Raw genomic sequence first — 15,171 nt, forward strand, 5'->3', positions numbered from 1 at the left:
GGGGGGTTTCAACACGCATTTTGGGGATGCTGCTTTCTGTCCCCTGTAAAGGGAGCTGAACCGGTCGTCTGGGCTCCACTTCGACTCGAGGGAGAGCAGATCCGCGCAGCCGACAGAGCTGCCGCTTGCTTCTTGGGAACAGCATGCTTTGGGTTGAACTCCCCGAGTTTTAGGTGTCTGCAGTGATGGCATTTAGGTCTGAGCCTGAACCACGTGTTGCCGCACTCCGGGCAGGCGGAAGAGCTGCTGGGGCAGACAAACCGCAGCATTTTAGGATGTCCACGACGGGATTGTTGCCGGTGTCTCTGCAGCCAGCTCAGACATCTGCACTGAAATGTCGACCCTGGCAGATGAATCACAGCTGTAGCTGGTGGATTTGGATCTTACCCTCAAGTCTGACTCCAGAGTTTTATTTTTCAGGACTAACTGGGAAATGGTTAGGACACCATCACATATGTTCCGGATGAGATAAGGCGACTGCGGGGTTCTGGTGACGGTCAGCCCTGCGTGTGGTGTCTGCAGACCACCCCCACCATCTACTCCAGAGGCTGTTCCTGCCCCCCCAGTTTGCCGTGCTGATTGTAGGGGCTCTTGAGACATGCTTTGGCACTTCGGCCGCACCGTGCAGTTACTCTGATTAAAATAAATACCAACAGTGGGTTGTAACCAAGCAGGGGGTGTTGGTTCTGTGCCTCGTCTGTCACCGAGAGGGCTTGGTGCAAGGCACCCCCAGTTCTGGGGTGAGCAGCAACCTGAGGAACCCAGTACTGACAGGGAGGAGCCTTGCGGAGAGTTGGGGAGCTGGGCACCAGCTCTGCGCTTCTGGCTTGCTTTGTTTGTGAACACTGCAGCTGAATGTTAACCACCTTCCTCGGGAGGATAAACTAGTCCTTAGACTTTGAAGACTGGGAGCACCGTATTGGTGGTCTGTAGCTGCAAAAGTGCTCCTGATGTGGATGCAGCCCCGAGCAGTACCGATGTCCCTGCAGCTTGTCTCTACTGGGCATCCTTCGCCCTCTGTCTCCCTGCGCGTGCGGGACCGTGTGTACGTCTTGCTGGTTTTGCTGATAGAGGTTTTATTTGTCATGGATCAACAGCGTCCGTATCCGTGAGCAGGAACTGAGCTGTCGGGAGGGAGATGATGCCGGTCGCGCTCAGGCAATGCCATGGTGGCTGTGCTCCATCCGAGTCCTCAAAAATAACTGAGCAGGGTTGGAGGCTCCACTGAGTCTGTGCTTCTTGAGTGGTGCCAAGAAGCATCAAGTAGGAGTAAGGAGAGGTCATCGCTTCTGTAGCTCCTGACTCTTTGAGTGATCTTAATGCCGTGGCCAGCACGGTACTGCCTACTTCAGAAAGGGCAGTGACTCAATGGAAAAGACTCCAAACTACAAAAATGTAGGATCTGCCTTGCAGGGATTGATGCTGCTGAAGCTCGGTCTGGTTATCTCGGCAAAGGAGACTCAAGGCATCAGTGTTTTTGGCTGACGGGCCAAAACAATGATGTGTTGGAGGCAGAGGTTAGCTTGTGGTTTCTCTGTTGGCCTGTCCATCTTATGTGAACAATCCTAGCAATGCCACATCTGATCTCTTCTTGTGTCAGATCACAGCAGAAGGGAGTCCCCAGAGAAATAGCTGGAGTCTGCTCCTTCCCTGGCCAAAGATCTACAAGTCTCGTTTGTGGTTCCCGTCAGTTTTATTGGCTGCCTTTTTTGTTTGTGTTTTGAGGTGTGGATTTGTAACAGCGATGATGACAAACCCTTGAAAGATCTGTCAAGATCAAGGAATGGGGAAGGTTTTTGTTTTCTTTTCTTTCCCTTGGTGGGACCTTGCTGTCAGGGCTGGATGTCTTGTTGGGTCTCGCTTACTCCTGAGGAACTGCGCTGGTTGGGTGGAGGTTCGCTCTCTCTTCTGCCGGAGCCCAGACTGGATGATGGCCTGTGACGGCGATGGGAACAAGTGATAGCGCTTGGCTGCTGCGCTGCTGGAGAGGCTGGGATGCTGGCATGGAGAGGCCGTTTCACACCACGCGGACGTGTCTGGGACAATGTGCCAAGCGAGCGAAGAAGGTGGAGGGTGTGTCGGAGGAGAAGCCTGGGAGGGGTGCAGGGTGTAGGATGGGGTGCTGGCACATCTGGAGGTGGGACAGAGAAAGTTGCAGAAGGATTTGTGGGCTAGGCCTGGTTTGAGCTTGGGTGTGTGCTGTATCGGCACAAATCTGCATGTCCTCCCTTCTGCCATCTTATCTTCTGGCTCGGTGGGGGAGGCCTCCCAACAGGGCTGCCTGCCGGAGGAGATCCTTGCAAAACCCCACAGCTTTCCCCTGTGTCCGTCTGGCTTCCATGGTCATCTCGCAGCAGCTCTTGCGCATTCCTGACCCTGGGAATGAGAGATGAGACTTTGCCAGAGCTCACCCGTCTACCGACCAGTCTGATACCGACAGCCCGGTTCAGAAGAGTGGTTCCCAGTTACATGCTGCTGGTTCCTTTCCTGCTGTACTTAGTGTTAGCATCCAGTTCTCCCTGTCGGAGAGATAGGGATAGCCCAAATAAAGATCTCGCAGCAGGCTCTGGCACGAGCAAAGCTCCAGAAGTGGCATCTCATTACAAAACCTGGTGGTTTTATTTTGTCAGAATATCTAAATTAATGGCAGAAGGGCTATGTGTTACGTGACTTTGAGGCCAGGGATGAATAGTTTCCAGCAGATTTGTTTACCAGGAAGCCATTTGACGCGTTGAAGAATCTGAATTGAAGAGTCTGCTGACATTGCCGAGGCTGATGTGGGAAGCAGAAGACCTGGGTGAGAGCGGGGAGCAGCACCCCACGGTCGTGAGGAGGGGGACGGTGGTGTCTGAGTGAGAGGTGGCATTTGCTGCTCCTCCATGTCTAGCAATTCTTATTTCATTGAATAAGAAAGGGGTTAGGAACTTTATGGCAGGGAATAGAAATCACAACCCAAAGGTCTGGCTCAGAGTTGTGGCCTTCGCGCAGAAAAAAAGAGCTTTTCAAGGCACAGACTAAGAAGGGAATTGGATTTGGGGCTGGGGTGGGTGCATTTAAGCCTGGAGGGGGGCAGGGGGGCTGCAGGAAGGGTTCGTGCAGCTCAGGGCTGTCTGTGCTGCTTGGATGCACCCGCTCCTGGGTCAGGCTCCAGCTCTGGCAGGGCTTTGCCAAAAGGAGAGGCCAAACAGCTGGGAGAGGAGATGAAGCTGGCAGAAATCAGGCCTGCAGGAGCTGATTTATCTGGGAAGATTAAAATACTTTTTATCTAGCTGAAATCATGGCCTCCATCTAGGCTGTGCAGGGCAGGGGCTGTGCTTGCTGCTAGCTCCAGATCCCAGCCGCTCGCTGCAGGAGAGTCTCCTGCTGCACCTCTGCCAAACTGGGGATTTGCCCAGGCATCGCTCCATGACTGCAGCGGAGACGGGGATCGGTAAAAGCAGCCGTGGCACCTCCGGAGCCAGTCCCTCCTTCCCTTTTGGGTGCTCGCTGACCCACACGTAGGGGCTCCCCGCAGCCGAGTGAGCCGGCTGCTCCCCGAGCCTGTCCCTGGGCTCCCAGCTTGCCGGTGCCGGTGTCCTGCCCACAGCCCACACGGTTTTTCTTGGGGTGCGCGAGCCCTGGCAGCAGGATATCGGAGCAGACTTCCCTGCCAGGGCTCTGGAGGTGGATAGACCAGCTTTTCTCCTTCCCTTATCACCTCAAGCTTTCGGAGCGGAGAAGCCGCTGCCGAGCTGCAGAAGAGCTTTTTGGTTTTGGCAGCAAAGGGAGAACATCAGGAGCTGCGATGGCTGCAGAGGGACCACCTAAGAGAGCACGGGAGGTTGGCAGCAAAGAGGGCTGAGCAAAGAAATGGCAAACTGATGTTGAAGCTGCTGCAAGGGGGAGAGTTGTTGCTGTAGAGGGGGGGAAAATAATATGGAAGCACAGGAATGGCTTGCCACTAGATGGAGTGAATGGTCTTGTGGGGATTTATCTTCAGCCTCTGGCAAGTTCAGTGCAGGACCTTCACTGTGGGAACTTCCTCGAACTCCTGGGCTTGACTTTGGGGAGCTTGAGCTGGCCGTCAGCGTCTCCTCCAGCGCTGCTGAGGTGTGCGGTGTGGTGGTCCAGCCTGTCACCACCCGTTGGATGTAGAGCAGAAGCGTCTCCTCCGGCTATTATGGGCACAGGAGTTGAATCCTTGAGCTCTCAAGGCCCATGTCCTTCAGCAGAAGCAGAGTTTGGGACTCTTCAGGGTGCAAGTTTCCATGTGTGAGTATGGAAGATGCAAGAGTCGCGCAGTAAAGGGCATCTTTTTCAGCCTTGATGGAGGGAGCAGCCGAGCTGGTCCTCCTGGGGCTTTGGGCAGGAGCAGAGGCCTTTTGGGAAACCACTGGTGTAAGAGCTGGAGACGTTGCCCTCGTGATGCGCGCGGAGTCGCAGCAGGACCTTGTGGAAGAGCTGGCTGCTGATCTGTAGAGCTGCGGTGCTGGCTCCGCTCGCCCCACGGCCATCCCGGGGCAGCTGATGACTTGCAACAGGGGGACCATCACGTCCCCTCTTCTTCTCCTCCCACCTCTCGCTGGTGGCAGAGGAGGCTACAGACCCCGTCAGGACCAACGCAGTGCTGCTAAAGGAGGTGGACGTAGGAAAACCTTGGGCTGTCCTTCTCCGGTGCCGACCGGGAGCCTGAGGAATCCCTGCAGCAGCAGCAGCTCCCCGGTGATGCAAGCGCCGGCGCAGCAGCCCCGTCGGGGTGAGATGCGGAGCTCTTCCCACCGCCCGCGCACCAGGGGAGGGGTGAGCTACAGCAACAAAAATGCGCCCTTCCACTTGGGTGACTGCTCCCAGTTAGAGATGAAAACATTTGTTCCTGAAATTGGAGTCATTCCTGGGATTGCAACACCCAGGCTGTGTTTCCAATTAATCTGCTGAAGTCGTCATGCATTTCCAAGTGCATTGGCTCAGCAGAGAGAAATCTGGCATCGCCTTCGCGCTGAAATGCCAGCTGCGATGCGCCCGGTGTTAAATGAGGAGAGAAGGGCCCCGGCGGGGCTGGCCCACCGGCACCTGGCACGGCATCCCCGAGGGGCAGCGGGCAGGCCCGCTCCGCCGGGGGGGGATGTGGGGAGGGCAGAGCAGCCGCCTCCTGGGAACGAAAACGCTTGAAATAGTTGTTGAATTACTCTCGGGTTTTTCCTGACTGGTTTCCTTCTGTTTCTGGGTGTGTGTTTTGTTTTGGGGAGAAGGGGAGGGGGTGAAGTGCGTTGTGCTCGGTCTATTCGCTGCGTCTGCAGGAGCGTATTTACAGCCTCGCCGCCTTCGCGGTGACGAGTGGGAGCCCTTTGCCGTGCGTTGGGCATGATGGTGTGACCTCTCAACCCCAGCCTCCTCCCCAGGCCTCCTGCCCCTGGCCAGGCAGGCAAAGGCTGGAAGCCGGAGGCTGTTTTGTTTGGGAGCGGAACGATCCCTTAAGCGATGCCGGCGGCACTGCGTGTGGGTCCGTGTCCGGGCGCCTGCGGGGTGAGTGCTGCCGACTGCGGCTCCTGCCTGCCGAGGCTGGAGCGTGGTGGCCCGCAGAGCCGGCTTGCTGTTGGATGGTGGGTCCTCAAGGTGCGTCTCCATGTTAGGCATCTCTCCAGGGAGCCGCTGGAAGGACAGACATCCCCTTGCCCATGGGTTTGGGTTTTTTTTTTTTTTTCTCCTCTCCTGGGGCTGCTTTTGCAGAAGCCAGGGTTCCCGCCTGGAGTTGGAAGTGACCTGACACATTCCTCTCATCTCCCGTGTGATTTTCTGAGAAATGAAATTGGATCTAGAGCCCGGTCCCAGCTGGGTGGGAGCGGTCCAGTGCGTTCGCACAAACACTCATGGAAAGGCCGAGCTTGCGTAGAAATCTTCCCTTTCCAAGAATGAGGTTCAGGCTGAGGCCCCCCTCCCTCCGGAGTCAGCAGGGATGACGGCCGGGAGCGGGGAAGGAGGGACGGGGAAGCTCAGCAGGTCTCCTGCCACCGAGGTCACCGGTGGCTTTTCCCTTTAGGGGGAAGCCCGCGAACTGCTTTTGCAAAAGGAGCCTGAAAACTGCTTTTACCTGTTGGGAAGCGGCGCAGGGATGGAGAGTCTGGCTGCCTCCAGCTCCCCGCTCTGCCGAGCCCCTCTCCCCATGCCGTAGGGACAGTGTTACCCGCTGCCCTGCAGCAACCCTTCGTTTAGAGCTGGAAAGTGTTAAGTGAGGACGGTGACAAGACCACTCCCAAATTGGATGAGGCTCGCTTTCCCATCTGCGAGGGCAGCACCGGGGCAGCGTGTTCTTTGGTGGGAGTGTCGTGCAAGCCTGCGCACCCTGCTTGGAGGCCAGCGCAGGCAGGCGGCCTGCAGCAGATGCGTAAAAGCCTGAAAAAAACCCCAGGGAAGCGAGGAGAGGAGGGGGAAGGCAAGTTTACCACTGGTGTTTAATGCCGCAGTGCGTCAATTTAACAAATACTCTTAAGGATGTTGCGCTAACTTCCCAAGTTACTTGCTGCAGAAATAGAGCTTTCCTACATGTCTCTGTTCGAATAAGTCTCTGCTGCACAGATTTTTAGCAGGGAGGATGTAATCTTTCTATATTTGCTTGGAGGACAATAATACTGATGCTTTCTATTTTTAACCCATCAGCAGGGCAAAAACGCACTTGGGAACCTTCAGGGAGCAGAGCTGCTCTGCTCGTAGCGCTGCCTGCGCGGCCGGGCTTCGGGAGCAACGCCAGCAGCTCAGCGAGCGGCTCTGAGGGCGCCCGGCCCCGCTCTTCGGCAGGTAAAGAGAGGCCAGTCTGCGCCCGGCTTGTCTCCCCGCCCCGGTGGGCTCAGAGGAGCCCGTGCTTCACGGTCCTGGGGCTGGGCGATGGTGGGAAGGAGCAGGGACCTGTGGCATCGTCCGTCCTTCTCTTCCTCCTGTTTCTCTCCCTGCTGCGTCCCTTTGAGGCCGCAGAGGCAGCGGGGAGCGCTGAAGGGTTTGTGTGTTGCTGACTCCGTGGTGCTTGTTTGGGTGGTGTCAGTCCTGAAATCCCAGAGGTCCTAAAAACATCTCAAGCCTTTTATGTATTTTTTTTTTTTTTTTTTTAAAGAAAAACAGTTTCTGTCACTACCTTGATCATGGAAAAGAGCTGCAAGCAATAACCTGCAAAGTGCTCTGAAATGGGGGGTGAATGACAAAACTGGCACTGATTTGAGTCGCAATCCCCATTTTGGGGACTGATTCATAACTTTGTGTGGTTCAGCCCTGGCCGGGTCCTTCTGCCACCCTCATCTGCTCCAGCTGCCGTCAGCAGCCGTCCTCCGGCAGGACAGGCTTGCGTTGGTCCTTGCAGGGTTTTCCAGCTGCTGACGTGTGTGCTGGAGGAGCCTGAACGCGTGCACCTCCCATTTGGAGAAGAAAATAGGAATTTAGGGTGGAACTTGCTCCCTGGGGGCTTTGTTTCGCCCTCCAGGCTGGGTCCAGAGAAAGTGTCTTCTGCCGTCTTGTCTTTTGTTTTTTTCCCTGCAGTGGAAAATCCCACTGGTCTCAGGAGTGGGTTTTATCTTGGTGTTTGTGCCTATTACAAAGACTCTGGTTTCCAGCCCCTCCGCGGGACCACGCGCAGCAATCACCGTGTTGCCCCGGCAGCTGGTGGCTGCCAGTGGATTTCAGATTCAAGCCGAGACCTGGCCCTTGTGCCAGCGCGTCCCAGGTGAAGGTGGTGTCTGTGCCGGTGGCCGCCCCTCCTGGCCGGGGCAGCAGGTTTGCATTTTGGGGCTGGTCCTTTGGGGCAAAGAGGTAATTTTGGTTTTGCCGTCCCGGGTGTGCAGCTGCGTGGGGCTCGGTCCCCGGCTGGGACAATGGCAGGAAGCCGGGAGCCGCGCGCAGCTCCTTGCTGCTGGCCAGGCACCGCGTCCTCGCCGAGCCCAGGCTGCCGCCGTCGCCGCTCCTCCCTTGCTATTTCCATCGCATTGTCCGGAGGAGAGGAAGGATGTTTCCAGCCTTCTTCCTTTTTGCCTCAAAGGGATGTGGGGTGGGCGGGGAGAGGAGGGGAGAGGATTTTTCTCCCTGGCAGTTGTGCAATAGGCACAATTACTGCTTTTCGAAGCACCATCCCGCTCCGCCCAGGTCAAGGGGCTGGTGCATCTTGGCCTGAGACATCCCCGAGGTCTCCCCTCCTCTGCGTCGTCTTGGCGGTGGAGATGCATCTCCTCCCGTGTCCCTGCTGGCAGCCAGGGGGCTCAGGCATGTCCTGCCGCGCAAGGCTGGGGCTCGGAGCTGCATCGGAGAAGATGCTTCTGCAACGTGGCTTTTAGCGGACGCGCAGATGTGGCTGGATTCGTGGTGCTCAGCAGTGCTGGGGGAGATGCTGCTGCCTCTGCATCCCTTGTTCCCAGCAGTGGGGTGAGGCTGTCGTGAGGTTACTGGCGCTCAATGGAAGGTATTTTGGGAAAGCGAAGCGGGATCCTAATGTTATAAACGCCCTCAGCACTGTGTCGTGGTGCAGACGTGTGCGTGGAGGTGTCGTGGTGGGGCTGCAGGGGGTGGGAGGATAATCCCTGGCCCCTCGGTGAGGACGGTCTCAGGTGCCTCTGAAAGCATGAGCAGCGCGTTGTGGGGAAAAGGAATGGGGAAGGTCAGCTCTTGCTTTGTGATGGAGAAATACGGCCATGAAAAAAGGGGGTTCTGGGTTTTTTGGGAAGGTTTTTAGTTCTTCATCTTGTGGACGGGGCTCTGATGGTGACAAAGAAACGCTGCGAAGTCCTTCCTGTGTTTTTGCACAGCTCCCACTGCTGTGGCCCTGCAAAGTCGAGGCTTCTCGCTGTGCTGGAGGAGGCCGGGCTCCCACGTGCCAGGAATTGAAAGCAGAATTAATTAAGATGGGAAATGATCTTAATTTACTCCGGCTAAATCCTTTTAGCAGCAGGAAACCCCAAACATTTGAAGCAAAGATCTTGGTCGGAGTGCGGCCACACCTCTGCTGTCGTTCAGAGGTGGAGAAATCGCCCGTGACACATCTCTGAGGGTTTCACTCTATGGGGAGAGTTTTACCAGTTTCACTGGGGTGATTGTCACTTCGTGGTAGCAGCCAAACTGTGAAAAGCCCGTCTCTGACTGAACTGGATCCCAGCTCAGCTGAGATCACCCCAGGACGGCCAGAAGAGTCCAAATTCAAATCTCACGTGTGCTGGCGTTCAGTCTGCCCTGGGACAGCCCCAGGACTTCGCAGCGCTGCTGGTTTTTCCATAGGGGAGCAGAAAGCTTTAAGGATCCCTTTGGGCTTTTTTTTCTTTGCTTGTCCCAAAGTGGATCGGGACGCAGCGCCGCTGTTTTGTCCTCCTCAAACAGCATCTGCTGTGCACGGTACCCATCACGTGCCATTCCCAGGGACACCCTCCATACCCCGCTTTGGAGCTGCGGAACATTTCTGACAAAGCCCAGGGTCGGGGCCAGCCCGTATAACCTGCCAGGAATACCGGGAGCTCCCGGATTTCGCTGCTGACAGGAGGTGTCCGGCAGTGCCAGGGCGATGGAGCAATTGCTTGGCGGCCGTCGGAGCCAGCTCTTTGCATTAGCGAAAAATGGGAATGATCTGCAGGCTTGTGAAAGCCCTGTTCGTCCCTGGAGGGTCGGGGGAACGACCTCGCCTGCGTGTCCTCGGCGGTTTAAGCCTTTCTGACGCTTTGGCCACGCGTGTCCCGCTGCGTGTGTTGGCGTTGGCCGTCCTGCGGTGGGATGCGCGAGGGAGGAGAGGTTGCGTGGAAGCAGGAGACGCGCAGTTCAGTTGTCTCCTTCCTCCGCCGTGGTTTTGTGGTTACAGGGTGGCTCAGAGCATGGAGAATGCAGCAGAATAGCAATTCTGTAAACCAGCTTAGAAATGATGCTGAAGGAGCTGATGCAATAAAACACCACTTTAGGTTGGGGCGGAAGTTTTTCCCCATTTTTTAAAAATAGGAGCAAGCTGGGGTGTAAGCTTCATTGTGGTTGATCTTGTTGCTTGTTCCCGTTTGCAAAGCAGAGAGGGTCTTGTGTTTGTCTCCGGCAGCTGCCACGGCCAAGGGAGTTGGAGCGGGCACGCGTGGGAGCAGGAGGAGGGCTGGCGTCAAGTACCGGCCTCTGCTCCGCCATGGCTTTTGCTTCCCCGACAAAGACCTCGGCATTTCCACCTGCTGCTGTGTGGGACCTGGGTGCCAGCCACCTGCCCGAGCCCACGCAAAGCCTCCCTGTTTGTTTTGTCTAAAAGCAATATCCCCCAAAGCGGCATGGAGGGGAGGGAATACCCACTCTGGCTTAATTGCATTTAATGAGTCCGATGGGGCTGGCTGCCAGCAAGCCGAGGGCTTTGCCAAGGTTCGTACTTGCCCGTGAGAACAGCAAGGGTGTGGTGTGTGGCCGCGCCTGGCTTTGCAACTGCTGGGAGAAAAGATCTGAGAGGTCCCGCCACCCTCCGTGGCAGTCGTTGTGCCGCTCGCCCGATGCCATCAGCCCAGCCCACCTTGCGGGACTCAGTTCTATGAGCGTGTCGAGCCCCAAGGACTCGGAAGAACACGATGACATCCGTAGGTGAGCGTGCCAGGTGGGTGGGAAATAGCCCTTGCAGATGTTAACGGGGGTCTTAGGAAGATGGGTTTGTATTAGATGCATCTTGAGCATCCTTTCCTCTGCAGTTGGTCCGGTTCAGCATCACATTGAGCACCCAGCCAGGCGCCGTCGTTTGTTTGATGGTCAGGTGAGTTTTTAGGGTGCTGGATGGGGATGTGATTTTGCTGAGTTGACACCGTGTCTGCTCTGGAGAGGTGCCGAGGGCTCCGATCCCCACACGTGCACTGATTCCTCAGTGTCTGAGGTTAACGCTGCTGCGCTGGGCTCACCCGGCGGCTGGTGGGTTTGTTTATTTTCCTTTTTTCCCCCCCATGCTCAAGTGGCTCAGCGGCAGGATTAGCCCTGCTTTCTGGGTTAAACACCCTGGGCAGTGTTGCTACATGAGCGGGGAGCGCACACACCCCACCGCACCCTCCGTCCCCGCCGGGTGCTTTGCCTGCCTCCGGGCACCCGCGTTCTGCAGCCTCAGCTTCCTCCCTGCTGACTGCTGCTGGCTCCGGCCGCGTGTAGGACACTGGGTCCTCCTTGCATTTCTTCACCCCAGCTCTCGCGGAGACCCCAAAATCCTGCCTGATGACTTGGCTGGGCCATCTCTGGTAGCTTTTCCAGCCCGGGTGGCATTCCCCGGCTTCAGCATCGTGGATCTCTTCCCAGCATCTCCCCCATGCATGGTGCTTGCATGCACCAGTGCTAACCCAGATTTACCCCCAGGGCTGCTGTCACTGGTGTCCCCATGGTGTGGCAGAAGGGCTTGTTGGATCCAGGCATGTTTCAGCCTCCTCTGCATTAAGGATTTGACGCCTGCACCTTGCCCGGCTGCACAGATGCCAGCCTTGAGGTAAAGGCCGTCTATCCTAGCTTTTTCATGAGCACCCAGGTACGGGAGGCAGTGCCAGACAGCCCCATGGTGAAGGATACCAGAAGTGTGTTTCTGCAGGAAACTGAAAAAGTTGCGGCTTCCTTCCTCTGACATAAATAGCTCTCGCCCTAAAACCCGAGTCTCCGCGCTGCGTGCTGGCGATCTCCAGAGCTGGCTGGAGGGGACTCTGAGACAGTGGTCGGGGACCACCGCGTGCAGGGCAAAGCTGGGTCTCCCCGGCGTTGAAAGCCTCCTTGCTCAAACACCTGGTGGTCGGCGCCGGAGCAGGGTTTGGGGTGAGCTACAGTGTTCCTCTGCTGCTGGCGGCTGAGCAGTCAGTAGATCCGCACGGGGGATTTTGCCTCTTTCCCTGGGATGCGTCTTATTCCCATGGAGCTGGGACTGCTGGTGTTTCGCCCAGCTCCTTGTTCATTTTCTTTTCAAGACCGAATCTGCCTTCCAGCCCAGCCTTGGACCTTGGCCAGCGTTTGCCAAAGGGATTTCCTTCTCTGCAGCACGCAGAGAGGCTCCAATTAATGGGCAGGTCCCCTTGAGTACGCACTCGCTGAGAGTGGGTATTGTGGGAGTCCGGGCTTTTTGTCTCAGCACTTCCAGATCAAGCAAGACACCGCTTCAGAGCCCTGAGCTCTTCCCCGGGGGCTTATGAGTCAAGCTGGGCTCTTGCTGTGTTGCACGCAGCAATTAAAGAAATAAATGCCGAGGCTGAGCCGTAGCGCTGGTGACAGCAGCCCCCGCGCAGCCATGACCCTCCGCAGGCAGCGCGAGGCGAAGCAGCTTGTAGGTTTGAGCCAAGTGGCTGGAGGCTTCGCTCCGTGTCGTGTCCTCGAGGCGCTCCGTGCCACGGCGGGATGCTCTGAACGGCGGCTTCGTGTGTGCAGGGGGTGACACAGCGAGGACCCCTCCGCAGCGGCCCCCCGGGGAGCAGCGCAGCGCGGGGCAGAGGTGCTGAGGAGCCCGTCGGCGTGCTGTCCAAACCGGTTGGGAACGCTCTTCGTCCGCTTATGCAAAGGGCTGGTAATTGAGGAGAGGTTCGTATAATCGTTTGATCTCTCCTCTGCTTCCCTTGGCACGGAGGCCGCATCCTCTGGTGCTGATGTAATCGAGCCCGGCGCGGGAAGACGAGGCGTCCTGCGCCGAGCGGCTGCTCGCTCGCTTCGGGAGTGCTTGGCTCTGTCCGCGGGGCTGCCACGCTGCCCTGCCTCTGTTGGCACCCATCTGCTTGGAGAACGGGGACCTGGAGGAGCTTATCTTGCCCGGCCCGGTGCCAAAGCCTCTCTCCAAAGAAGATCTGTGGTGGCTGTGGGCAGGGAGGTGTTGCTGAGGCTCTAGACTGGACTGTTGCCTCTTGCCAGAAGCCTGGTCGAGGGAGATGATGGAGCTGTTAGAAGACACTGGGCTGTTCCAGTTGAGGCAGAGCTTGCCCGGAGCTGTTGTCTGTCATCCACATTCGTCTTTGCCTGTGGGCAGTATTTAAGGTTTCAGGACGACACGGCAAACCCTCGCCCCTTCTCCAGCTGCTCCTGTGTCCGCAGGGAGAGGCCGTGGGCGCTGAAGATGCGTAGCAGCCCTCCGCAGGGTGCGTTTGCGGGGCTGGCGGGGCGGGAGGAGCGGTGGAGCTCGGTGTCCGCCCGTTGCGGAGGAAGGCCTTGAGGGAGGAGCAGGAGGAAGGGCACTGCCTCTCCATCACCCGGCTCGGGGTAGCACGATGCGGGGGGCTACGCTGACCCGCTGCTGGTAGCTCCGGAGCAGGGAGTAGCCATCAGACCCTGTCTGGGCTGCGGGACCAGGTGAGGGTGGTCGGAGGGGAAGGAGTCCAACAGGGTGGGCTACGCTGTGGGGGATGTTTCCCTTCTGGGAGGGGAGGACTTCTCCTGAATCTCAGAAGTTTCCATGAGCAGAAGCTGCCTACGCTGCTCTGGGGAGCACGAGGCGCCGGCAGGCAACCTTGGCTTTCCTTCAGCAGAGCCCTTTGGTCATGAATTTCTCTCTGTTTCGGAGGAAATGGTAGTTGTTGGGAGGTTTCCTGGGGATACCTTGCACTCCTCCGCACAGCATCCTCCTCCAGGGGCCTGGTGCTGCTATTTGGGATGGGGTTTATGACCGGTGGGGGTGGGAGGATGCAACTACTGGCAGGAAATGACTGCCAGAGGTTTCCAGCTGTGCCAGAGCCGTGGCGGGGATGGAGTCCACTTGCTGTCCCTCCGGTCCCATGTCCCGGCTGCGGTTGCAGGAGATGAGCTCTTCGGTCCCAACTTGCATCTTGTGCTGCCCACGCTCAAACGCTGTGGTGCGGGAACCTGATTGTTCTGCAAAGAAACTGGTAAAAACGCTATTTATTTACTTATTGCTTTAGACGCAGACGAGCGCACGTTAACCTGCCCTCGCAGGCATGGCGGATGGGGCTGTATATCGGAGCACGACCGAGGAACAGCCGGCAGGGATGGGGATGCCTTGCCCTGGGATCGTAAGCAGCTCTTTGGGAAACCACAGCCGCTGTGTTCCTTGCCCGCGGCGCCTTTCAATCCTGCCCGCGGCGCCTTTCAATCCTGCCTGCGCCCAGCTTTTTCTGTGTCTTAGTGCCTGTGCGTCCCTGTCACCGAACGACCTCAAATTTAGACTCGAAACCTGTTGTCGGGTTTTGCTGTGCAGGTTTTGCCTCTGCTCGTTCACGCTTGGGTGCTTTGAAGGCTTTGAGAGCTCATCCCTGGGAGAGGGGCAGCATCCCGGGAGCTCAGCCCCGGGCACGTTTGCAAGTTGTTCCAACTCCTCCGGGAGCTGTAAGTGAGCACGGAGGAAGTTAGTTGGTGGTTTAAGTACCGCCTGCGACGAAGTTCGGGTCTGGTATTAAGGTTGGGGGCTTTGGGGTAGTTCAGCGTGCTGCAGGGTTGCCTTGGGACCCTCTTGAGCATCTTCGCCCTGGGGGCAAAACGCTTTCAAGGCCAGTCTGCACGTGCGCATTTGAGAGCAGGTGGAAAACCAGCGTGGATCTGCTCGCCCCACCGACCGCACGAGGGGCCCGCGCGAGACCTGGGCCAGCAAAGAGGGGGCTGGGGATTCGAGGTGGGGGGGCACAGGCACCCGGGTTTCCACTGGGGATGCAGCTGGACCACTTCCGTGAAGGCTCTGTTTAGTCCTGAATGGTTCACTCGACCTCCTCCTGCCTTCTGCTCTGTGTGGATGCTGTGGGAACGCGTAGCGTGGTCCCATGTCTCTGAGCCTGGATGGGAACACGGGTATCGGGATGTGGATTGAAACACGGAGCATTAAAAATAGCAGCAGCTCCAGGTACGAAGCGTTTTGCTCCGTTGTCCCTGCAGCGGAGGCTGGCCTCGGCGCACCGTGAGTTTTTTGGGTCCCGCAGTCATGAGTTTCAAAATGTAACTACGCACATTTGTGGGGAGAAAATTCCAGGGAGGGCTATTAAATGTCTGACTCAAAGGTCACGAGCCACAAATAACCAGCGAGAGTAATCAGGGGAAGTATCTCGCCCTGATCTGCTTCCCGAGGCCTGATGTGGATCTCGTTTACAGGCTCAAACAGAGTATTTTCTGATTTATGTGCTTGAAATACCTAAATAATGTGCTTTGCTCGCAGGTGTATGAGTGTAGCCTGGGTGGTTTTAGGTGCGTTGCTTTTAATCCTGGTTCATGCCTTCGGTTGCAGGAAGGGGTTTGTGATGCACGCGCGAATTTGCCAAACTTTAATCATTGTCTGTC

At 57.2% G+C, this 15,171-nt stretch overlaps 1 protein-coding gene across 9 annotated transcripts in view; it reads left to right on the forward strand.

The window, feature by feature from the left end:
* The window catches only part of HDAC7 (histone deacetylase 7), a 96,504-nt gene that overhangs the window by 54,600 nt on the left and 26,733 nt on the right, over positions 1-15,171 (forward strand). Inside the window, exon 1 of one of the 9 annotated variants that reach the window (XM_054183303.1) lies at positions 6,516-6,771. The exons of 6 other annotated variants lie outside the window; for them this stretch is intronic. In XM_054183303.1, coding sequence (XP_054039278.1) covers positions 6,609-6,771 — 163 coding nt within the window. In that variant the 5' untranslated portion in view covers positions 6,516-6,608. Of the gene's footprint in view, positions 1-6,515; positions 6,772-8,079; positions 8,414-15,171 lie in introns of those variants that run through there. 2 more of the 9 variants (XM_054183301.1, XM_054183306.1) reach the window with 2 other exon arrangements.

This window comes from Rissa tridactyla, chromosome 24 (assembly GCF_028500815.1).
Source record: "Rissa tridactyla isolate bRisTri1 chromosome 24, bRisTri1.patW.cur.20221130, whole genome shotgun sequence".
NCBI classification, from domain to species: domain Eukaryota; kingdom Metazoa; phylum Chordata; class Aves; order Charadriiformes; family Laridae; genus Rissa; species Rissa tridactyla.